The 20691-nt window shown below is 43.1% G+C and overlaps 1 protein-coding gene across 1 annotated transcript; it reads right to left on the reverse strand.

The window, feature by feature from the left end:
* Positions 1–12: 12 nt before the first annotated feature.
* On the reverse strand, positions 13–19573 carry cavin4a (caveolae associated protein 4a). The gene is made up of 2 exons (XM_034059054.3): positions 18906–19573; positions 13–2080 (listed from the first exon to the last, which is right to left on the reverse strand). Exons 1-2 carry the CDS (start codon positions 19311–19313, stop codon positions 1376–1378), a joined length of 1113 nt encoding a protein of 370 aa, XP_033914945.1. The 5' UTR covers positions 19314–19573; the 3' UTR covers positions 13–1375.
* Positions 19574–20691: the final 1118 nt, after the last annotated feature.

Here is a 20691-nt window from a genome sequence, read left to right on the forward strand (position 1 = left end):
CCACTTCACCACTAAAGTTTCTTAATTTATTTTTTATTATATCATAAGCAGATTTAAATACAAATACCAGTATTACAGAAAATGTCACATTAACATGAGCTGATGAAGTGGACACGAACCCCACACTAGTATAAATTAAGCTATTTAACAAACATGTTTACAGGGTTAAAGCACTGTGTTTTAAAGCATGCTATTCCTTCAAATTAAGAAATGTATAGCTTTTCAAAATAAACTTTAGCTGCAAAGGAGTTCATTCATTCACCAAGGACTTTTGACATAATTTACACTTGGGTGGAAAGATACAGTATTATAGATAAATGTTTTTCAATTCATGCAAAACGTCACTCTTTATTACAGTAAGTGGGTCCTATATTAACAGGTTGAACAAAAAAAAGAAAAACTAGCAAATAAACTCTACTGCTATTTACCAGTACTTTTATACTTTGACATAAACTGCCCAGAAACAGCCGAGTGACAGATGTGTGTGATAATACTAAAACCTGACAGCTGTATTTGGCTACACACACAGAACAAGAAGAAATGTTTAAGGATTACATTTCACTTGAAAATATACAAATTATCAAACATTTTATTTTTTTATTGTGTATCAAACCTGTTCTACTTGTTTTTCATGTAATCCACCTAATCTAAGGTTTGTTTCTTTCCCATGAAAATACATTTAAGATACTCTAAAGAGACCAGCTGACCGAGTTCTTTTGAATCCATTTAATGTGTGGTTTTTATTGTACCATGAAATACTGAGGCTAGAAAAAAAAGTTAAAAACCTGCATCTGCCTAAATCCTTTATAACAGTCACATCTTTACACTTCACTTCCTGCTTTTCATCATAACAATTGACACCATGCTGTAAACCTCTTCAAAACCTCATTCGGCCACTGTAAGATGGCACTGCTGCTCAGGGACAACATTTCCCACTAGCCTAAGGTTATTGCAAAATCAACTGGAGCAACTTGGATGTCTTTGGTAAACCAACCAAGCTTCTGGCAGTCTAATGCTTTGACTTCATGAAACACCAAAAAAACTACCTGCACAGACCACATTTTATCATTTATAAAACATTTCAGAATAATCTACAGGGCGTCTGTATTTCAGATTTCTGGGATACCACATATTTAGGTGGGTTGCTAAATGTGGTTGGCCTGCAACTATAGGATTACTTCTACCCATGACCCTTCAAGCTTACAAAATAGCTAATAACCCCCCACCCTCTCAAGAAAAAGAAATGAGACATAATGCCCCTGAATGTTCAATATGCAACAACAAAAAAAACATTATGTACTACATCGCAAATTTGAACTTTTCTGAAATTGTACAATTCATGCGAGGTGCCTATTTCATTCCAAAGGTTGGATGCTTAGGATGGTTGCTTCATATCCATTACATCTGCCTCTGCCTGCTCCCCTTTGCTATCTTCAACTGCAGCCACGATTGTTTCAGTGTAGACAAGTTTGCCATCTTCACGGTGTGGTACTGCCAGCTCTGTAGTGCTGCTTTCCTGCTTCACCTCTGTGACCACCTCAGTGTAGGTGACATCTAGGCTTGTCTTCCTGCTCGCTTTAGGGGGCTGTGTGGATGCCCCTGCCTCAGCGGCAGCTTGTTCTGCCAGAGCCCCTTGGGTTCCCTCCTGCCCTTCTGCTATAGTCCTCTCTTTATCTTTCTTGATGGTGAACTTAAAGGACTCCTTGGTGGGGGCTGCTTTGGAGATGGATTCCTTCAGCCTCTCACTAGATTGCTTTATCCTCTCCTTGGACTGCTGGATCTTCTCTCTGCGCTCTGGCGTCACTATCCGGGTGCTGATGTGGTTCACTTTGGTGCCCAGGTTTTGCTTGGTCTTCACCATGTTCTCCTTCGAGAAGGCCTTCTTGATACTGTCAATGCGCCTCATGCCCATTTTCTTAAGCCGAGCTCCAGTAGAGGAGTCGGCCTCCTCAACCACCATGTATTCCTCATCGGAAGACAGATCTGGAGGAGGGTCATTGGTTTCAGGCTCAATGGCATTCCTCACTGAGCCTCCCTTGGGAGTTTTCGTAATAGCAACGGAAGGTATCTCTGTCTCCCCCTGTGGATATACAAGACAGTACACAATGAGATCTCTTGTTTTCCATCTTAAAGCCACACAGAACAGTGTATTTTCATTTAGTATTATATTTTTATAGTATAGTTTTGTGGATATTTTATCTCTTGCTATAGCCACCGCAGATGCTGAATCCCACTTTACAAACATCAGCTTCAGCAGTTTTACCTTATCCAGAACTATTCTTTTCAAACAGCCATTTTCCTTGGCTTTGGCAGGAGAACTGTAATATATACTGTAAATATCTGCCAAACACCTTTTTATTTTAAAACTACTACAATGATGCAATAGAATACCCAAAGCAATTGCAGTAAGTGCAAATTCAATATATGTATGTAACAAGGCGAGGAGCCCTATACAGTGTTGATTTGTTTATTTTATTTTAGATCGGGGTCTCCCCTCCGCCCCTGTGCAGTGTGCTTTTGTATTTGTTTTGTTTTATGATTTATTTATATGACGGCGAGCGCTGTATGTTTTGGTATTGTTTTGTATTTTGACGGCGTAGCCGATTGTTTTGTTTAGTGTGGATGGGTAGCCCCATCCACAACATAATTAATAAACTTGTGCAGATTGTGGCCGAGAGGTAATAGGATGATTTACTAATTAGTTAAACCCCTCGGCCATGATATAAAAAGCCTGCAGCTCTCGGCACTCGAGGTGGGTGTTGTAGGAGCGGAGAGAGCGAGAGCGGAGCGATCGTGTGAAAACGAAACTAAATTAAATTACAACATACAGGAACAGTGACAGCGACAGCGACTGCCCAGCCTGACCTGTATGGTTTATTTATTATTTATTGTTGATTTTGTGTTCGAGATTTGTTTTTGTTTACTCTTTTATTTTGCTCTGTGAGCGCCAGCGTTTTTGTTTAAATATTTTATTTATTTTTGCTGACTAAAAACAGCACAGCCGATTCTTTTGAACTGCAGTATTGGTGTCAGTTTGTTTTCGTGCCTGCTTCTGCCGTGACGTCACCACTCAGTCACCCTGTCACACGTGGTGTCCAGAGTGGGATCACCAGCGCCTCCTGGACTCAGGCCAGAAAGGGTACTTCAGTTTGTTTTTTGTTTTTTTGTTTTTTCGTGTGTGAGGAAGAGGAGGATGTGAGGAAGAAGAGGAAAGGGGAAGGAGAAGCAGCAATGGCCGCAGCAAGTCTGCCTCACCTGCCTGTGGGGGAAGGAATGGTTCTTTAATTGTGGGGAGCCCTGGCACGTGTCCCCTGGCACCTTCCCCATATGGCAGGAGGAAGACCCAGACCTGGAGTGGGAGGAGCCTGAACGTCCTGCGCGTGAGTGGGAGGAGCCCAAATGTCCTGCGCCTGAGTGGGAGGAGCCCGAACGTCCTGTGCCTGAGTGGGAGGAGCCCGAACGTCCACAGCCCAAGAAGGGGGAGTCGGTGCGTCCACAGCCCAAGAGGGGGAAGGCCGGACGTCCACAGCCACAGGAGGAGGTTAGCTGGGAAGCCCTCCTCCACAGCAGGGTCGTACCATACTGTTGCTGTATCTGTGGGGAGTGGGGGCATTTCCCAGTGAACTGCCCCCTCACAGGAGAAGAGGAGCAGGAGCTGCCTCTGCCTCCTCCCCCACCTCCACCAGCAGAGGGAGAGTACCTGCTGGTTCCACCTCCACCGCCATGGGAGGACTGCGTGTCGCTCCCACCTCCACCAGCAGAGGGAGAATACCCGCTGGTTCCACCTCCACCGCCCTGGGAGGACTGTGTGCCTGCTGGTCCCACCTCCGCCAGCAGAGGGAGAGTTCCTGCTGGTTCCACCACCACCTCCAACGGCCAGAGCAGAGCAGCAGGAGCTGTCTCTGTCTCTACTGCAGCCACCAGCAGAGAGAGAGTGCCTGCTGGTCCCACCACCACCAGCAGAGGGAGCATGCCTGCTGGTTCCGCCTCCATCACCAGCAGAGGGAGCATGCCTGCTGGTTCCGCCTCCATCGCCGCCACCAGCAGAGGGAGAGTGCCTGCTGGTTCCGCCTCCATCGCCGCCACCAGCAGAGGGAGCATGCCTGCTGGTTCCGCCTCCATCGCCGCCACCAGCAGAGGGAGCATGCCTGCTGGTTTCACGGCTGCAGCCAGAAGGGGAGGAGCCCCTGCCACCTTCGCAGCCGGAAGGGGAGGAGGCCCTGCCGCCTTCGCAGCCAGAAGTGGAGGAGGCCCTGCCGCCTTCGCAGCCGGAAGGGGAGGAGCCCGAGCTGCCTCTGCCTCCACCACCTGAGGGAGAGGAGCAGGAGCTGCCTCTGCCTCCACCACCTGAGGGAGAGGAGCAGGAGCTGCCTCTTTCTCCACCACCCGAGGGAGAGGAGCAGGAGCTGCCTCTCCCTTCACGACAGGACGGACCGGGACAGAAGGCTGGCGGTCCGCAGCTGCCCTTGCACGGGCTGCTGAAAAGGGCAAGGCGGAAAACGGCCGGGTTACCGTGGCTGAGAAGAGGGCCAGACGGCTCCCATCCTGCAATCGCCTCCCAAGGGTCTGCTGCCGCCGTCGCCTCCCGAGGGTCCGCTGCCGCCCTGTCGTGCATCGCTCGGGGATGCCAGTTCGCCATCGCTCGGGGATGCCAGCCTCGCACCGCCCAGGGATGCCACGCCCGCTCCGCTCAGGGATGCCACGACTGGATCGCCTGGGGCTGCCTGTTGCTCTGCATCGCCTGGGGCTGCCTGTTGCTCCGCATCGCCTGGGGCTGCCTTTTGCTCCATACAGGGTACAGGGTACGAGGGAGAAGTGGAGCTCCCGCTGCCACCTCCATGGCCAGGGGCTCCCCTCCCGAGTTCGCCTCCCGAGGGTCCGCTGCTGCTGCCGTCGCCTCCCAAGGGTCCGCTGCTGCTGCCGTCGCCTCCCAAGGGTCCGCTGCTGCTGCCGTCGCCTCCCGAGGGTCCGCTACTGCTGCCGTCGCCTGGGGTCGTCGAGGGTCCTGCTTCTCCTGGGGTCGTCGAGGGTCCTGCTTCGCCTGGGGTCGCCGGGTGCTCTGCTTTGCCTGGGGTCGCCGGGGATCCTGCTTCGCCTGGGGTCGCTACACTGTGGCCGGAGCCCCATGAAGGGGAGCTGCCGGCTATGAAGAAAGGGGGGGAGGTCAGGAGACCAGCTCCCCCAGCCGCATTTCCGTGGCAGGAAACACTGTGGCCAGAGCCCCACGGAGGGAAGCTGGCGGCCACGAAGAAGGGGGGGGAGGTCAGGAGACCAGCTCCCCTGGCAGCAGTTTCGCTGCCAGAAATTGGGTAGTCGGAGCCCCGCGGAGGGGAAATGCCGGCCGTGAAGAAGGGGGGGAGGTCAGGAGACCAGCTCCCCCAGCCGCACTTTCGCGGCAAGTATAGTGTGTGGCAGGAGCCCCGGAAGACGGAGCTGCCGGCCACGAAGAATTGAGGGGTGCCGGACCTCCCACCATGGCCACCCCCATGGACACTGGTAGGAGCGGAGAGAGCGAGAGCGGAGCGGAGAGAGCGAGAGCGGAGCGGAGCGATCGTGTGAAAACGAAACTAAATTAAATTATAACATACAGGAACAGTGACAGCGACAGCGACAGCGACTGCCCAGCCTGACCTGTATGGTTTATTTATTATTTATTGTTGATTTTGTGTTCGAGATTTGTTTTTGTTTACTCTTTTATTTTGCTCTGTGAGCACCAGTGTTTTTGTTTAAATATTTTATTTATTTTTGCTGAATAAAAACGGCACAGCCGATTCTTTCTTTTGAACTGCAGTATTGGTGTCAGTTTGTTTTCATGCCTGCTTCTGCCGTGACGTCACCACTCAGTCACCCTGTCACAATGTATTTTACTGGTTTCAGACTCTGATTAGCACTATTTTTGTACTACCTAATGTTAGCTTGGGTTCATCGGGATCCGTAAAACCATCAAGTCCACACACAGTTAGGTTCACCTTTAAAAGTGAAATCCCACCATATTATTAATTTTATTGTAAGATTATCAGGCTATTCGTATGAGCTGTAAACCAGCAAGTGTGAATTTTTATAAAGCTACCAAAGTATTTACTCTAAGCCTGTGAACCACATGACTGTCCCCCAAGAAGTGCACAGTAATCAGAAAACCAACATGAGATCTTGAAACAGGTGGCTGTTTCTCTTATATTCCAAGATTTAATTTTGAGTGGTGACACAGTACTCATTAAGACACATAAGAGAACTGCATATTTTTGTGTGATTACTGTTGTGGCAGGGTAACCCCGCCCCTGTGCGTATTCTGTGTTTTATGTGGTATGTTATTGTGTATATGTATGTATGTAGTGGTGAACGGGGTGTGGGATTATTAGTATTTAAAATGTATGTATTTGGGCATGGGGGCGTAAAGTAGTTTTTGCAGACTGTGCCCAGACTTGATTGAATAATTAACAAAACGAGTCCCAGTAAAGCTGCATAAAAGCAGTGACTGATCCCGGTTTTACACCAGCACGATACTTGGTTGTTCCGTGTCTGTTTTGGCCACTGTGCCATTTGTTTTGTACCAGTGTTTTGTGTTTTGTTCAAACCTTTTATGTGTTTATTTATTATTAAACTTGCACATCAGCGCTTCCATACCCCAGTCCTGTGTGTCTACTTCCTGATCTGATGTCCCCTTTAAGCCATCCTGCTCACAGTTGTGTACCGGTGTCACAGGAAACTGGTAGACCGTGAAAAAAGTAGATTTCTGAATTTAAAGGGAGGGTTTACTAGAAATCCAATGAAGATTTACAGGACCAAAACGCCAATGGTTATTTTTTCAAATAAAAAAAACAAAGGATTTTTTTTTTAAAATGTGTCATCTTATCTATCTAATTCATGTAGTAAATTCATGTTTAATTTATTTTTATCTTCAGGAGATCGATCACACCATTCAAATATGTTTTGGGGTTTTTTTTACAATGTTTTTTTTAATATTTAATTAAATGTGTTTTTAAGAAAAAATGTGTATATGTGTATGTATATACAGTGCCTTGCATAAGTATTCACCCCCCTTGGACTTTTCCACATTTTGTAGTGTTACAACCTGGATTTAAAATGGATTTAAATTGGGATTTTTACCATTTGATTTACACAACATACTTAACACTTTGAAGGTGCAAAATGTTTTTTTTTATTGTGACCCAAAAGTTAATTAAACAAAAAAAAAGACATTTGTTGGTTGCATAAGTATTCACCCCCCTGAGTCAATACTTGGTAGAAGCACCTTTGGCAGCAATTACAGCTGTGAGTCTTTTTGGGTAAGTCTCTACCAGCTTTGCACATCTGGATCCTGCAATTTTTGCCCATTCTTCTTGGCAAAATTGCTCAAGCTCTGTCAAGTTGGATGGGGACCGTTGGTGAACAGCAATTTTCAAGTCTTGCCACAGATTCTCAGTCGGATTGAGGTCTGGGCTTTGACTGGGTCATTCTAAGACATTCAGGTTCTTGTTTTTAAACCACTCCAGTGTAGCTTTGGCTGCGTGTTTAGGGTCATTGTCCTGCTGGAAGGTGAACCTCCGCCCCAGTCCCAGGTCTCCTGCAGACTGAAACAGGTTTTCCTCTAGAATTTCCCTGTATTTGGCTCCATCCATCTTGCCCTCAATCCTGACCAGTTTCCCAGACTCCATTCAACTAATTATGTGACTTCTGAAGGCAATTGGTTGCACCAGAGCTTATTTAGGGGTGTCACAGCAAAGGGGGTGAATACTTATGCAATCAAGACTTTTCAGTTTTTTATTTGTAAATAATTTTGAAAAATATGTAGATTTTTTTCCCCACTTCGACATTATGGACTATTTTGTGTAGATCAGTGACAAAAAATCCTAATTAAATCCATTTTAATTCGAGGTTGTAACACTACAAAATGTGGAAAAGTCCAAGGTGACTTGGATCACATTATTGAGGTGTTTGGTGATAAAACGAGTGATCAGGAGATGATTGATCGGTATGTACGACTATTATTATTATTATTATTTATTTCTAAGCAAATGTGAAAGCGATAGTGAACGAAAGGGTGGGCCGGGGACGGAGATGCCTAGTGAGTGCTTTGTTGATATGCAGGGCCTTTTAAACTCATTTGACTGTGGAAAAAAAATACTTTTAAACAGTGCGTCTAAAATTAACTGTGTGTGTGAAAATAAATTGGACCTGACGCGCCTGACACGCACTTAATAAATGGACTGCAAAGAGTTAATGGCATGTCATATTAAAAGTGTTATTATTAAAACAACATGTTATACAAGTACATTAGCAAAATATTATTATTAATTTAGTTTTTAATGAAGATTCGGACAACATTTTAAAAGTTTGAAACAGTTTGCTATATTTTCCAAGTTTACAGTAACCAATTTTAAACAAAAACGGTGGTATACAGGGTGTTAAACCCTCCCTTTAATTTCAAATATTCACGCGTGCACAGTAAAGGCGACATCTACTTTTTTCAAGGCATACCAATTTCCCCATGATACCAGTACCCAGTTTGTTATTCACAGTAATAACTGACATGTCAGAGTGTTGTAAAGAAAAAAAATCACCATACCAAAAATAATTTATTTATTTTTCCAATTATTCTTTTTTTTAGTTTTGTTGGCATAGGTGTAGTTTAGCGGGCCAGGAAAATCAGGCTCACCCGTTCTGATCCGAGAATGTTGATGCGCAGTTCCTAAGTGAGAATTGTGACCACTCTGCCCCTTTCTGCAGGATAAAATCATATGTCAAACTTGATTTTCATCCGGCTGTTGCCAAAGAAGCAGATACAAGTTTAGCTTTTTCTGCCTGCCCGAGGACAGTAGCTACCGTTCTGATAGAATGTTTCATTGTACTTGCGACCCTGTTAATCTCCACCACTTTAATTGCTTGGCCCGCTAAACTACACCTATGCCATTTTTGGGGTTTTTTTTGTGTTTTTTGTGTTTGTGTGTTCAGGAGTATGGAGTGAAATAACTGTCAAAAAAATGTGTACCTATAAAATAAATTTGTACACTCGTAAAAAGATGTGTACCTGTAAAAAGCTTTCCGCGTAGTCATAAAATAAATGTATAAGTTTGTAAAAAATTAATTTGTATCCAAATATACGAATACACCTCAAAAATACAAGTACAACTCACAAATACGAGTTCAACTCATTTTTGACAGTTATTTCATGCTCACAAAAAAACTTATGTGAATGTCAGGCACCCACAGACGAATGTCAATGCGATCGATGAGTATTGAAACGCATACGCAGGCTGCCGCTTGCAGTCTACTGGAAGTGTAGGGTTTCAGTTGCAATCTGCATACTCTCAGCTGGACACCATTTTATTATTATAATGTATATTAATAGTTAATTTTCTATCCATTGTTTTTAATTGCCTCTGTGCATACAACATGTTTTACTGGAATTTGTGTTTTGCGAAGGAAAACAAATAAAAGAACGCTAGCTAAACAAACATCACTATCGTGGATATTGCATTTGAATTGGCGCATTGAGCAGGCTGACATGTTTTTTTGTAAAACTTTTTTATTACGCACACAGTACGCACAGTATATTTTTGACAGTTATTTCACTCCATACAGGAGCTGCTCTTCAGTGTAAACTTAGTAAACCAATGTGTTTGGATTGAAATCTGGTTTGAATCATACAGTACCTCAGTATAACTACAAGGGTGGAGATGGGCAAGACTTTATTTGAAATAAACGTCATTATAATTCTGAATATTGGATTTCATTCAGAAGTAATAGTAGTTCATTTCAACTATAGCAAGCTGTATTGGCACTGTTTTGTTGGTTTACATGTTTACCAAATATGCTTGTGTTTGTGTTTGTTGGAATTATATCACAAGCATGTGCATTGATTATACTTTAACAAATTAAAGAACATCAGTACAAACAGGATACATGTTTTTTATTCACAAATGGCCAAATGAAGAGGCACTTGTCTAATAACATCTCGTAATCTTGAGCATTTATCAATAAAAAAAAAAAACAGTTCCAGCACTTCTGCCTATACTTTTGGTACGTCCTCCTCAGTGCCCCCCATTACTCTTCCGGAGTTTAACCTCGCCTCAGCCACTACATCAGGTTCCTCTTCTCCCCATGCTATTTCCAGCCATTCTGTTTCTCCAAAAATTAGGAAGCAAATAACTGAAGGCAAGGATGTCAATCTCGTTTCCATTCCCATCGCCACCTCCGAGTTCTTGGTCCACAGAGTGATTGACTGTGGAGACGTTTCAGTCACTCTGAAATCCCAAAAAAGCCTTTCTGTGGGAGAATTTGTTCTCGCCTTCTCCATTTATCGTGATTATTCTCTGTTCTGCTTATCCTCACAGATTACAGGAGCTCAATCAGTATCTCTTCCTGGTTGTTGAATTGTCTGTGCGCTACGGGGGCACCTTGTTTTATCAATACCACTGTGCATTCTCAGCCAAAGCTGCTGCCACCCTTTCTGCTGACAACCGTATCATGAACTGGTCCCACTCCGACCCAGATCTCTTCACCCATATTTTCAGTGGTATTCGTGCCAACATCTGCAGCGTGTGCGCCTCTACCGCGCACCTTATGCCTTAAGGCAGCAGCTGGTTCCTTTCAACCTAGTCCTCATCCCTTGCCTTCTCTTCTCAGTTCAAGACAACTTGCCCCTGCTTCCATCCATGCTTCAGCTCCGCCCACCAGATCTCAAGCCCAAGACATCTATGGTCACCCCATTAGGTTTTCAGGCCACAGGCAAATATGCATTCATTTTAATTCTTTTGTCTGCTTCAACCGGTCCTGCAAGAACCTCCACCTGTCAGAGGTTTCCATTCCAATCAATGTTCTGGCTCTCGCTATCTAATCAATGGTCTTTCAAAGGGCTTCTCCACTGGCATTTCTCAAGTTCCTTCTGAGTCTCATGTCTGTCAAAACCTCCACTCTGCTATTTCACAGCCACAAGTCATCAATTCTCTTATCCAGGCCGAAGTCGACAAAGGCTTCATGGTCGGTCCCTTTGCATCACCTCCCTTCACTACTTACCGCATAAATCCCATGCATCGCTACCCACTAATATTCTGGCAAGAAACGTCTTATCATCGACCTATCTGCTCCTCAGGGCAGTTACACTTGCAGCATTAACTCCCTCATTTCAAGCTGTCTGACGCCATTAATTCCATCAAAATGGTAGGTCATAGAGCCTGGCTTGCCAAAGCCGATATCTCAGATGCATTCAAGGTTATGCCTATTCACCCTTCCCTCCGTCACCTTTTTGGAGTCTGCTAGGCAGACAAATTCTATTTTCCCACCCCACACAGTAGCCCAAATATATTTGATTCCTTGTCAGAAGCCCTCTGCTGGATTCTGCTAAACACCTATCGTGTTACCTTCCTCCTACATCTGATGGACGACTTTCTGCTCATTTCCCCCCCTTCAGATCCACCAGCCCAGGCGAAGAGAAGAGAAAATCATTGGCCTCGTCAACTCTCTGGAATTCCTTGGCATTACCCTCGATAATGTGAAATTCGAAGCCAGCCTACCTCCTGTCAAACTCCAACATATGCTCTCACTCATCAACCGTTTCCAGATCTCTTCTTCCACTAAGAAGTGCAACCTCCTGTCATTTCAATTTCGCCATTCACATCATTCCTGAATTCCCAAGTCAAAATCTCACCCGAGGCCAGATTAGATATAAAGATGTGGATCAATCTCCTTACCAACTGGAATGGTCTTTCTCTATTTTATGACCACTTCATTTCAGTTACTCACGATCTTGCCCTCTGCACTGACACCTCATCCATTGGATTCGGCGGGTTCCTGGCATCAGAATGGTTCTCCAGCACCTGGCCCCCCGAAATTCAGCTCCTTCCCCCTCAAGAAAAATCCACTGTTCTCCTGGAAATCTATCCAATCGTAGTTGCCGCTCTCCTCTTGGTTCACCAGTGGTCAAGAAAATCAATCCTTTTCTTCAGTGATAACATACCCACAGTGCATATCATTAACAAAGGACGTTCTTCATTCCCTCTTCATCGTGCGTTTGCTTCATCATCTGATATTATTATTATTATTATTTATTTTTTAGCAGACGCCCTTATCCAGGGCGACTTACAATTGTTACAAGATATCACATTATACATTATACATTATTTCACATTATACAGATATCACATTATTTTTACATACAATTACCCATTTATACAGTTGGGTTTTTACTGGAGCAATCTAGGTAAAGTACCTTGCTCAAGGGTACAACAGCAGTGTCCCCCACTGGGGATTGAACCCACAACCCTCCGGTCAAGAGTCCAGAGCCCTAACCACTACTCCACATGGTCTTCCGTATCTCTTTACTTGTTAATGCAAGCCCACCATCTTCCTGGTACTCACAATTACGCTGCTGATGCTCTCTCTCGTCTGCAGGTATCCAAGTTCTGTCAGCTGGCCCTGTCTGCTTCCCCAACCCCCTTCCAGACTCCTCAGTTTCAACAGCTACTATTCGACTGAACCCTACCCTCAGCAACCTCCTTCAATCTGCTCAACATTACATGTCTGCAGCCCTTGCCCCTTCTTCAAGAGCTTCTTATTCTACAGCCTGGTCAGTGTTCTCAACTTCCTGCACTCAAAATCATATCATCCTATTCCCTTCAATCAAGACTGGATCCTGGCTTTCATTGTCCACGTTAAGAAATCTCTTCGTCTCGCCCCAGCATCAATTAAATCTTACATTTCAGGGATCCAATATCACTACCGCGTTATGTCCATGCCTTCTCCCTCCACCCTCTCTATACCAGCAGTTCGCCTGACCCTCAGTGGAATCCTTAAAAGCTCCCCCCTGCCTCACCTTCCATTAACTCCACTGGCTGCTTCTCCCCCTACAAGGACCTACTCATGTAGACCATCTGCCTCACAGCCTTCTTCGGTTTCCTCAGAAGCTCCGAATTCAGTTTATTCGGCTTCTAGTTTTCCTGCGGTGGGTATTCGTTTATGTGACCTTCTATTTCCAACTCCTACTTCATAATTCGGCTGCATATCTCAAAGACAGATCAATTCCGACGTGGTCAGTTCATTCAGCTGTGAAGGATTGAGTCTTCTATCTGCCCTTTTTCAGCAATGTTAAGATAACTTTCCAGCAGGTGGTCCTGTGTTCATGTTATGCATTGGCATGTGCTGTCTGTTTGTTTCATGGTGTGGGTGATCTCGCGAGGAGCTGGGGGTCCATCCTTTGGGGGGCTAGTGAGTCTCACTTCCTCGACCTCAGGGCTAGGCATCTGCCTCCCTTACCTTCAGGGGGTTCTCACCATGTGAGTCAGAGCGGACCCCCGGCCACACTCTGTCCTGTCGCAGCTCCTGTGCTTATCCTACCTCACTCGAGGCTCTGTTCTATTCTGCCTTTCTTTCAGGACGTGGCCACTCTGTGCTCGAGTCCCATACTAACCTCCATGCTTTGTCGTTATTTCAGGTCCCAGGCAGCGTGAAGTCTCAGCCAATCAGGGGTTTAACAAGCACCCCCTTACAGAAGTCTCAGATGCTGGGTACCTTCTCTCTACCTCCTTTCATGTCCCGGTCTACTGGGACTGACTGCCTCCCGAGGGGCGGCTCCTCGAGTCATAACCCTCGTATGTGATTTTGGTCGCTGGGTCCTTTGCCCCTGGGATGTGTTGACATTGTCGCCCTCAGTCAGCGACCACTTTGCTATCCTGTTTACAGTTGCTGGGTCCTTTTCCCCTGAGATGTGTCGGCATTGTCGCCCTCAGTCAGCGACCACTTTGCTATCCTGTTTACAGTTGCTGGGTCCTTTGCCCCTGAGATGTGTCGGCATTGTCGCCCTCGAGTCAGCGACCACCTTGCTATCCTGTTTTCGGTCGCTGGGTCCTTTGCCCTTGAGATGTGTTGGCATTATACCCTTAGTCAGCGACCACTTTCTATCCCAGTCTGGTCTGCAACTAGTCAGGGCTTCAGCCCATTCCTCTATCCTAAATCTGGTCCTTTCTAGCTGGCACCCTGTCCTACTAACTGCTCCTTTCTGCTTCTTCTGCCCTATCCTTACAACCCCCAGCTCAAGCCCAGTGCTATGGTGTTTGTATTAATGCTTATGAATGTATGCATGGAAAAAGGGGCTGATAATAAAAACGCTGATGGCACAGGAAGAGTTTGGTGTGTAATTGAGTAGAATTTAGAACTCGTAGGTTCCGTTCACATTTGTGTACAACAGTACACCACATATTCTATTCAAATGATATGCTTTCATTAAGCCAGTATAAAAGTACTTATTTATGAATTTGTCTAGTTTCCTTTCCAATGCAGAGACCAAACTTTCTGCTTTAGGAAACATACCACAGCATGTTACTGTGTGACGGTTTATGAAGAGCACATTTTCTGTATTGCTTGGAAGTAAGTAAACGCGTTAAAAAAATGTTGAGTATTATGAAAAAAAAATATGATTTATGAATGCAATTTGAAAAATAATAAAAAAAAACAGATCAATGTGATGCCTTGGAAAACAGCATTGCTGGAATGTGCCCGCAGTTTGAAAACTATTTGTGCGATGTCTGAGACCCGTATTCGTGGTATTTAATTTAGAAATTGATATTGCATTAAGTTTCATATGGAATAGCTAATGTCAGTCAATGTGATTAACAAATAAGTAATACTGTAGTTTTTAACAATCCTTCCCCTTTACTTCTTTTTTTCAGGCACTGTAGAAACAGATTTGTAGAAGTGTGCTTCAAAATATGTGATCTGGTTTTGCTGAGCCCCCTGAAATATATTTGCATGTAGACTTTAGAATAAACATCAATGGCAGGCTAAGTTTTGAAAGGAGGGTATGTGTAATAAAAATAAATAAATAAATAAATAAAAAGGACAACCCTTAAAGACTAATAAATATTGGCTAATTCACTTCATAATATTTAAAACAATTGTTCATAGAAATAAATTTAGCTTAAAAAACAGCTATGGTTTGTCAATTCTTGAAAATGTGGAATGCCCCTTGATGGATAATGTTCTACTTCAGACTGCAGTACATTTAGAGAAGTTCTGGTTATCTGTTATCTGTAAGGTGAAACTATTTTAAAAGTTTACATTGATATTAGATTGCATTGATATTAGATTGTATTGTACACATTACATTAAGTAATAAAGCTACGTAGCATACAAAAATATGTTTTTGTCAAGTAAACATCCAGTCTACTGTTTTTTCCCCAATCATTTAATCCTGTTTCTTTCATGATATTGTGTGTGCGTGTGACATTCTCCCTGTGTGTGTGCTGGGTTAGGATTAGGGTAACAAAAACTTCTACCCCCCAAGCCCATCTGTCTATCACCCCTTCACCTCCCCTCTTCCAGAATCCTGGAGTCACCACTGGGAAGACAGCAAAGGAAATAAGGTTAAATTAAAAATGTATGCAAGTACTGTCTAGTTACTATACATACTGTGACAGAAAAAAGCGAAAGTAACCAAAAAGCAATATTTTTATACAGTATCCAAAAAATGAAAGCCCTGAAAAAAAAAAAAATTACGTACAAGTTGAAAATAGCTAAAAATAAGCACCAAAAAATGTAATAAATAATTATAATATATCAAGACACTATTGTTATGTACTGTACACTATACCATAGCAGATTATCTGAATTTATTGGGCAATTACATTTGTTTAAATTATAAAATCATTTTTTATTATTAATTTCTTAGCTGACACCCTTATCCAGGACGACTTACTATTTTACAAGATACTACATTATTTTTACATACAATTACCCATTTATACGGTTTTTACTGGAGCAATCTAGGTAAAGTACCTTGCTCAAGGGTACAGCAGCATTGTCCCCCACCGGGGATTGAACCTGTGACCCTCCGGTCAAGAGCCCTAACCACTACTCCACACTGCTGCCCTTAAATATTACTATTTAAAACGTATTTTCATTTGGATATGTAATGGAATTATTAAAGTTATTGTAAAAATATATTTTTAATTAATTAAAAAGGTCAAATTAATCAATTAGTTATAATACATTTTAAAAATAATGTTAATTGACTAATTTAAGCAGCTCAATTTAAAATTTAATAAAATTATCTATGGTTAATCCATAAACTCACAATTTAACTAAAACCTAATTTTGTATCTACTGTCAAAATGAGTTCCAGAATCACATAAGTGCATCTAGTCTGCTGTACAACCTACGTGTTAAACCTGTTTTTACTTTTCAAAATACACTTTCTAGTAGTCAGTTTCGACACTCTTAGAAATTAAGGATCGCTGCAAACCCATGAATCAAGCTAAGTACGATACTACAACCAGTGCTGTTGGATAGCTACTGACTGCAGACCGTTAAGGTAACATTGTAGCATTGTTTTATTTTCAATAACCACATTTATTTTTAAACAATATTATTTGCAATTATGGAGGACATAACCGTTACTCAGTGAATGTTTTGTTTTATTTAGGCAATTTTAAGTTAGAAAAGAGAATACATTATTATTATTATTATTATTATTATTATTATTATTATTATTATTATTATTATTATAATATAAATGGCACTGGAAAACATCAGTTCCCTTTCAAGTACGAATTGTAAACCAAAAATTGTTGAAATAATTGAATATTGTTTTTTACCGTGAGTCTGTATTCGCGGCCTTCTGGCCAGTGGCAGCAGTGGGCTTGCCTGCTCCTACACTCTGCAGATCGGTAACACAGTATTATTAATATTATTTATTCTCTCTTTTCTACCTTAACTCCAGCCGGAGTTTTATTAGTCTTGTTTTTTACAAGCATATTGTGAATTTAAACTAAATATTGTATGTGGTTGAAACTGCTGTATTTGTGTTTTTCCCTGTTTTATTGCTTAAGCAGTCGCAGAAGTCTGGGCTTAGACTTGCTTGCAAGCCAGCACCACAGGCACTGTGTTTAGCCCTTGGGCTGCACAGACTAACTTGTGGGCTGTAGCCCAACAGTTTGCTCTTCTGCCCATGCCACAATAGCGGGTAGCTTCGGCACCGCTCTGTGAAGGCTTGTCAGCGGGAGAGAGCTGTAAGCAGGTGCTCTCAGGTTCTTGCATTACATCCCTGTGTTTCTGCCTTGGTCACATACAGTTTGCTTACGGTGTGGTACGGTGCACCGTACCGTGCACCGTATCATACCATGCACCATAGTGTACCATACCGTGCCTCTGTGCACCGTACCGCACCGTGCACCATACTGTGCATCGTAGTGTACTGTGCTGCACCATGCACTATATATTGTACACCGTGCACCATACTGTGCGGTGCTCCCGCACTGTGTTGCACCCAGGGTCAGCCTTAAGGCAAGGCGAGCGAGGCAGCCGCCTAGGGCCCCCACCCTTTAGGGGGCCCCGCGCTCAACCGGAATGCCATGAGATTTAATGTGTTCATGACGTGCGTGCAAAACGCTCAGGGGTGCAAATTGGTGGAAATTCTGGTGCCAATAGACATGTTTACTACAACTACATCTTTAACAAACTGTGCCCACAACTACTGAACTAAAACATCTTAGTTTAAAACAAAAAGAAAAAATAATCCAAAACGTCCCCTCAGAAAAAAATATGGTCCAATTGTGATTAAACAAGTGCTTTTTCAAAGTCCCGCTGAGGTGAAATCGCTATACAAAAAAAAACTGCAACTAGTGGTTTTTATTCATAAAAATTAACATGTTGACATGTTCCGGTGCCAGTCTTGTATGCAACTGACTTAGTTAGTGGAAAAGACGTTCTGCAGACACAGAGGATCCTGGAATGCACAGGTAACTTTTTGCCATTTTTTCCAGTGTAGGAAAGCGGTGCGCATTGGCCTTCCAACACTCCAATGGATTGCAATACAATGCATGGCAAGGCTCCCTAAAGTAACTTTCCACTTCATTTTCAACTTCTTTGGCATGAACACACCTCTCGATTAAACTATCAGCCCCTTTTGGCTTCCAGAAGGGTGGGGACTTTCACCTGAAATCAAACCCTTGTGGCTACCAGCTAAAGGTTCTTAAAAAGGACACTGGTGATTGGCAGGGTCAATGTGACAGATTGATGGCTGTCTGCCACATATTACTTTTCATAAGGGCAGCACATAACCTTTGGTGGACAGCAGTTAATCTTATACTCCCCTGGCTGCAAAGCATGCCACGTGCTAATAATAGCCAGAGCCATCATGAGTTTCACAGCTGTTTCTCTTTGAAGGCTTGAATCTACAGGGTCAGCTTTTTATCTTTTAAAAGGGAAAGGTGCCTGATATGAAGCTTTCAGTGAAACAGCCTTTTCTCTCTCCATCAAAGATCCCCCACCACCACCGCCTTTAGATACTAAACTCAAATTTAGTCAGTTACCTGCCACTTTCAGCTTCAGATCTCCTGTCTTTTTATAGTTTACCTAGTGGGTATTAATAGTACTTGGCCAAGAACCTTAGTTTTCTTTTGTATTATACCAGTCACTCATTCATGTAGGTCCACAATCTTCCTATTCCAGTCCAGCACCTCAACCACAATCCAGACACCTCTAAGTGGTTTGTGGAGGAGCTCCAACCAGCTAGCTCCATCTTCTGTCCCCCATCTGCCGTATAAATTAACAAACTCTCACGTTTTTAGGTGGGGCTTTTAGATAGTTGTCAAGGGCTGTAAAGCTGGTGATATCAAAATATGGCTTTTTTAAGGAGAAGGTAAAAGACCAAGAGAAAGGTATATACAAGACCAGAAGTTTGGTATCTCCTTGTAAAATTGACACGTTTTGCTTCATAAAGTCGAATGAAACCTTCTGAATAATGTTATGTTAACATATTGAATTACTACATAACAAATCTGGCCAAAATTGAAAAATGTGAAAAAATGTACATGAAATACTGTACTGCTATCCAGTAGACTTTTGCAATATCATTTTGTAGGTTAATTGATAACCTGTATAGCTGTATATAGAGAGAGAGATAAAGAGCTCACCTGGTAGATGACTACCCGGAACTTGTTCCTCGTCAGTAGCTCCTCCTGTGTGGCTTCCACCTTCTTGACGCGGGCATTCTGCTTCTCCACACGCTGCCGAACATCCTTAACATTAGAGCTCACCTTGCGGGTCTTCTCCAGCAGCTTGTCCACTGTGGTTCCAGTGGTGGAGTGATCCTTTGCCAGCTTGAGGATGTCGATCTGAATGGTCTTCATAGAGTTCTCCAGATCTAACTGCCGCTCCTCCATACGCTGCTGACACGCCTGCACATTGTCGATGATCCCAGCCACCCTCTCCAGAAGAGCCAGGATGGTCAAGGCGCTGACCGCGGAACCTGCCTCATCCTCCCCAGCTCCGGTCACCTGCACCTTGTCTGCCATCACAGTCTGAAATTCGTGCTGATCCATTATTGTTCTGCTGAAAACTCCTTCCCGTGGAAAATATTGAAGATGGTGTTGGTTTTAGTTTAACTGCTTGTAGGATAAGGAGGGCTGTATCTCCCAAGATGTCTTGCTCATATCTCAAGGGGTACAATCCTGGAACATGAGCCTTGCAGTGCAGCAGCAGAGGCGATAGCAGAAAGGCTCTCCTACAGCTGTAGTCTGTCCTTGTCCAGAGCTCAAAAACAGCGAGACTCCACCTACTCTCCTGCGGGTTGCTGTGAGTAGCCACACAGAGCAGGAGAGACCCACACATGCACTCCATAGTTATAAATACTTTCTGTAATGTGACACATTTACATTTTTGGAAGATGCATGACTGTGATAATGGAAATCCCCCTTTGCTACACCCAATCCCTTCATTCATAATATATATATATATATATATATATATATATATATATATATATATAATGAATGAAGGGATTGGGTGTAGCAAAGGGGGGGGTTCCATTATATGGCTAAGCGACATTTTTAAACCTGATTATGATACCAACTATAGCTTACTATTTATCTTACATGAAAGACAACTTTGTCTTAAGACCACCCATACTGAAGGACCATCTGTCCAAAGTGATCACTTTAATGAACTTCGGCATATTTATACTTCTCATTTTAAATTCCCAGTGTACTGTATAAAGACCACACCTGTCATAAAGAGAGTTTCATGATGGTCCTATGTATGGCACACTATTTTTAATTGGCAACTGTTTTGGTACAAGATCCACTGAAAAACAATATTTTGGTTGTCACAACAGGGCAATTTGTACTTGTGAGTCCCAAGTGTGTTTAGTTCAGGATTGAGGTACATTGATGGAGCCTAGGAAATCTCAATTAAACCATCTGACAATGAGTATCACCTTAAATTAGTAGCACATAAACAGCACTGTTCAAGCAATAAACATGTGTATGATTTTTTTTTTTTTATATTGTTATAACTTGTCTTTAATATGGGTGTTTAGAGTAACTGACCAGATTGGCTAGATTGTTTTAGCATAAGAGTTGTTAAAAAGGATGTATCTTACAATTCTATTGTGATATTAGGCAGAAGTGGTAGGTGTGCTCATCACTCCCCTCCTTAAATACAATATTTCACACATTCCCTTTATTCATACACGCCATGCATTGTGTCCATTCCTCCACGATTGCTATGTGAATATTACAGAGATGTTGGGAACAGAACTGAAATATACACAATATTTTAATTCAGCTTTAATTCTTGTAAACCCCTTTATATGAACAACATTTTTTTGGTGCGTAAAAAAACCCTCAAAATTCGACATTTTGGCGATAATGGTGAAACACTACAACTTTAATAGTGAACATTTAAAAAAAGGTGTATTGT

The sequence above is a fragment of the Acipenser ruthenus genome, chromosome 3 (genome assembly GCF_902713425.1).
Source record: "Acipenser ruthenus chromosome 3, fAciRut3.2 maternal haplotype, whole genome shotgun sequence".
Taxonomy (NCBI): Eukaryota; Metazoa; Chordata; class Actinopteri; order Acipenseriformes; family Acipenseridae; genus Acipenser; species Acipenser ruthenus.

Bases quoted from the DNA above. Each gene is read 5' to 3' on its own strand.
- cavin4a (XM_034059054.3), bottom strand. From the start codon at position 19,313: ATGGATCAGCACGAATTTCAGACTGTGATGGCAGACAAGGTGCAGGTG. The intron at 2,081-18,905 runs GTGAGCTCTTTA...GTATATCCACAG, and splicing joins TCCGGGTAGTCATCTACCAG to GGGGAGACAGAGATACCTTC.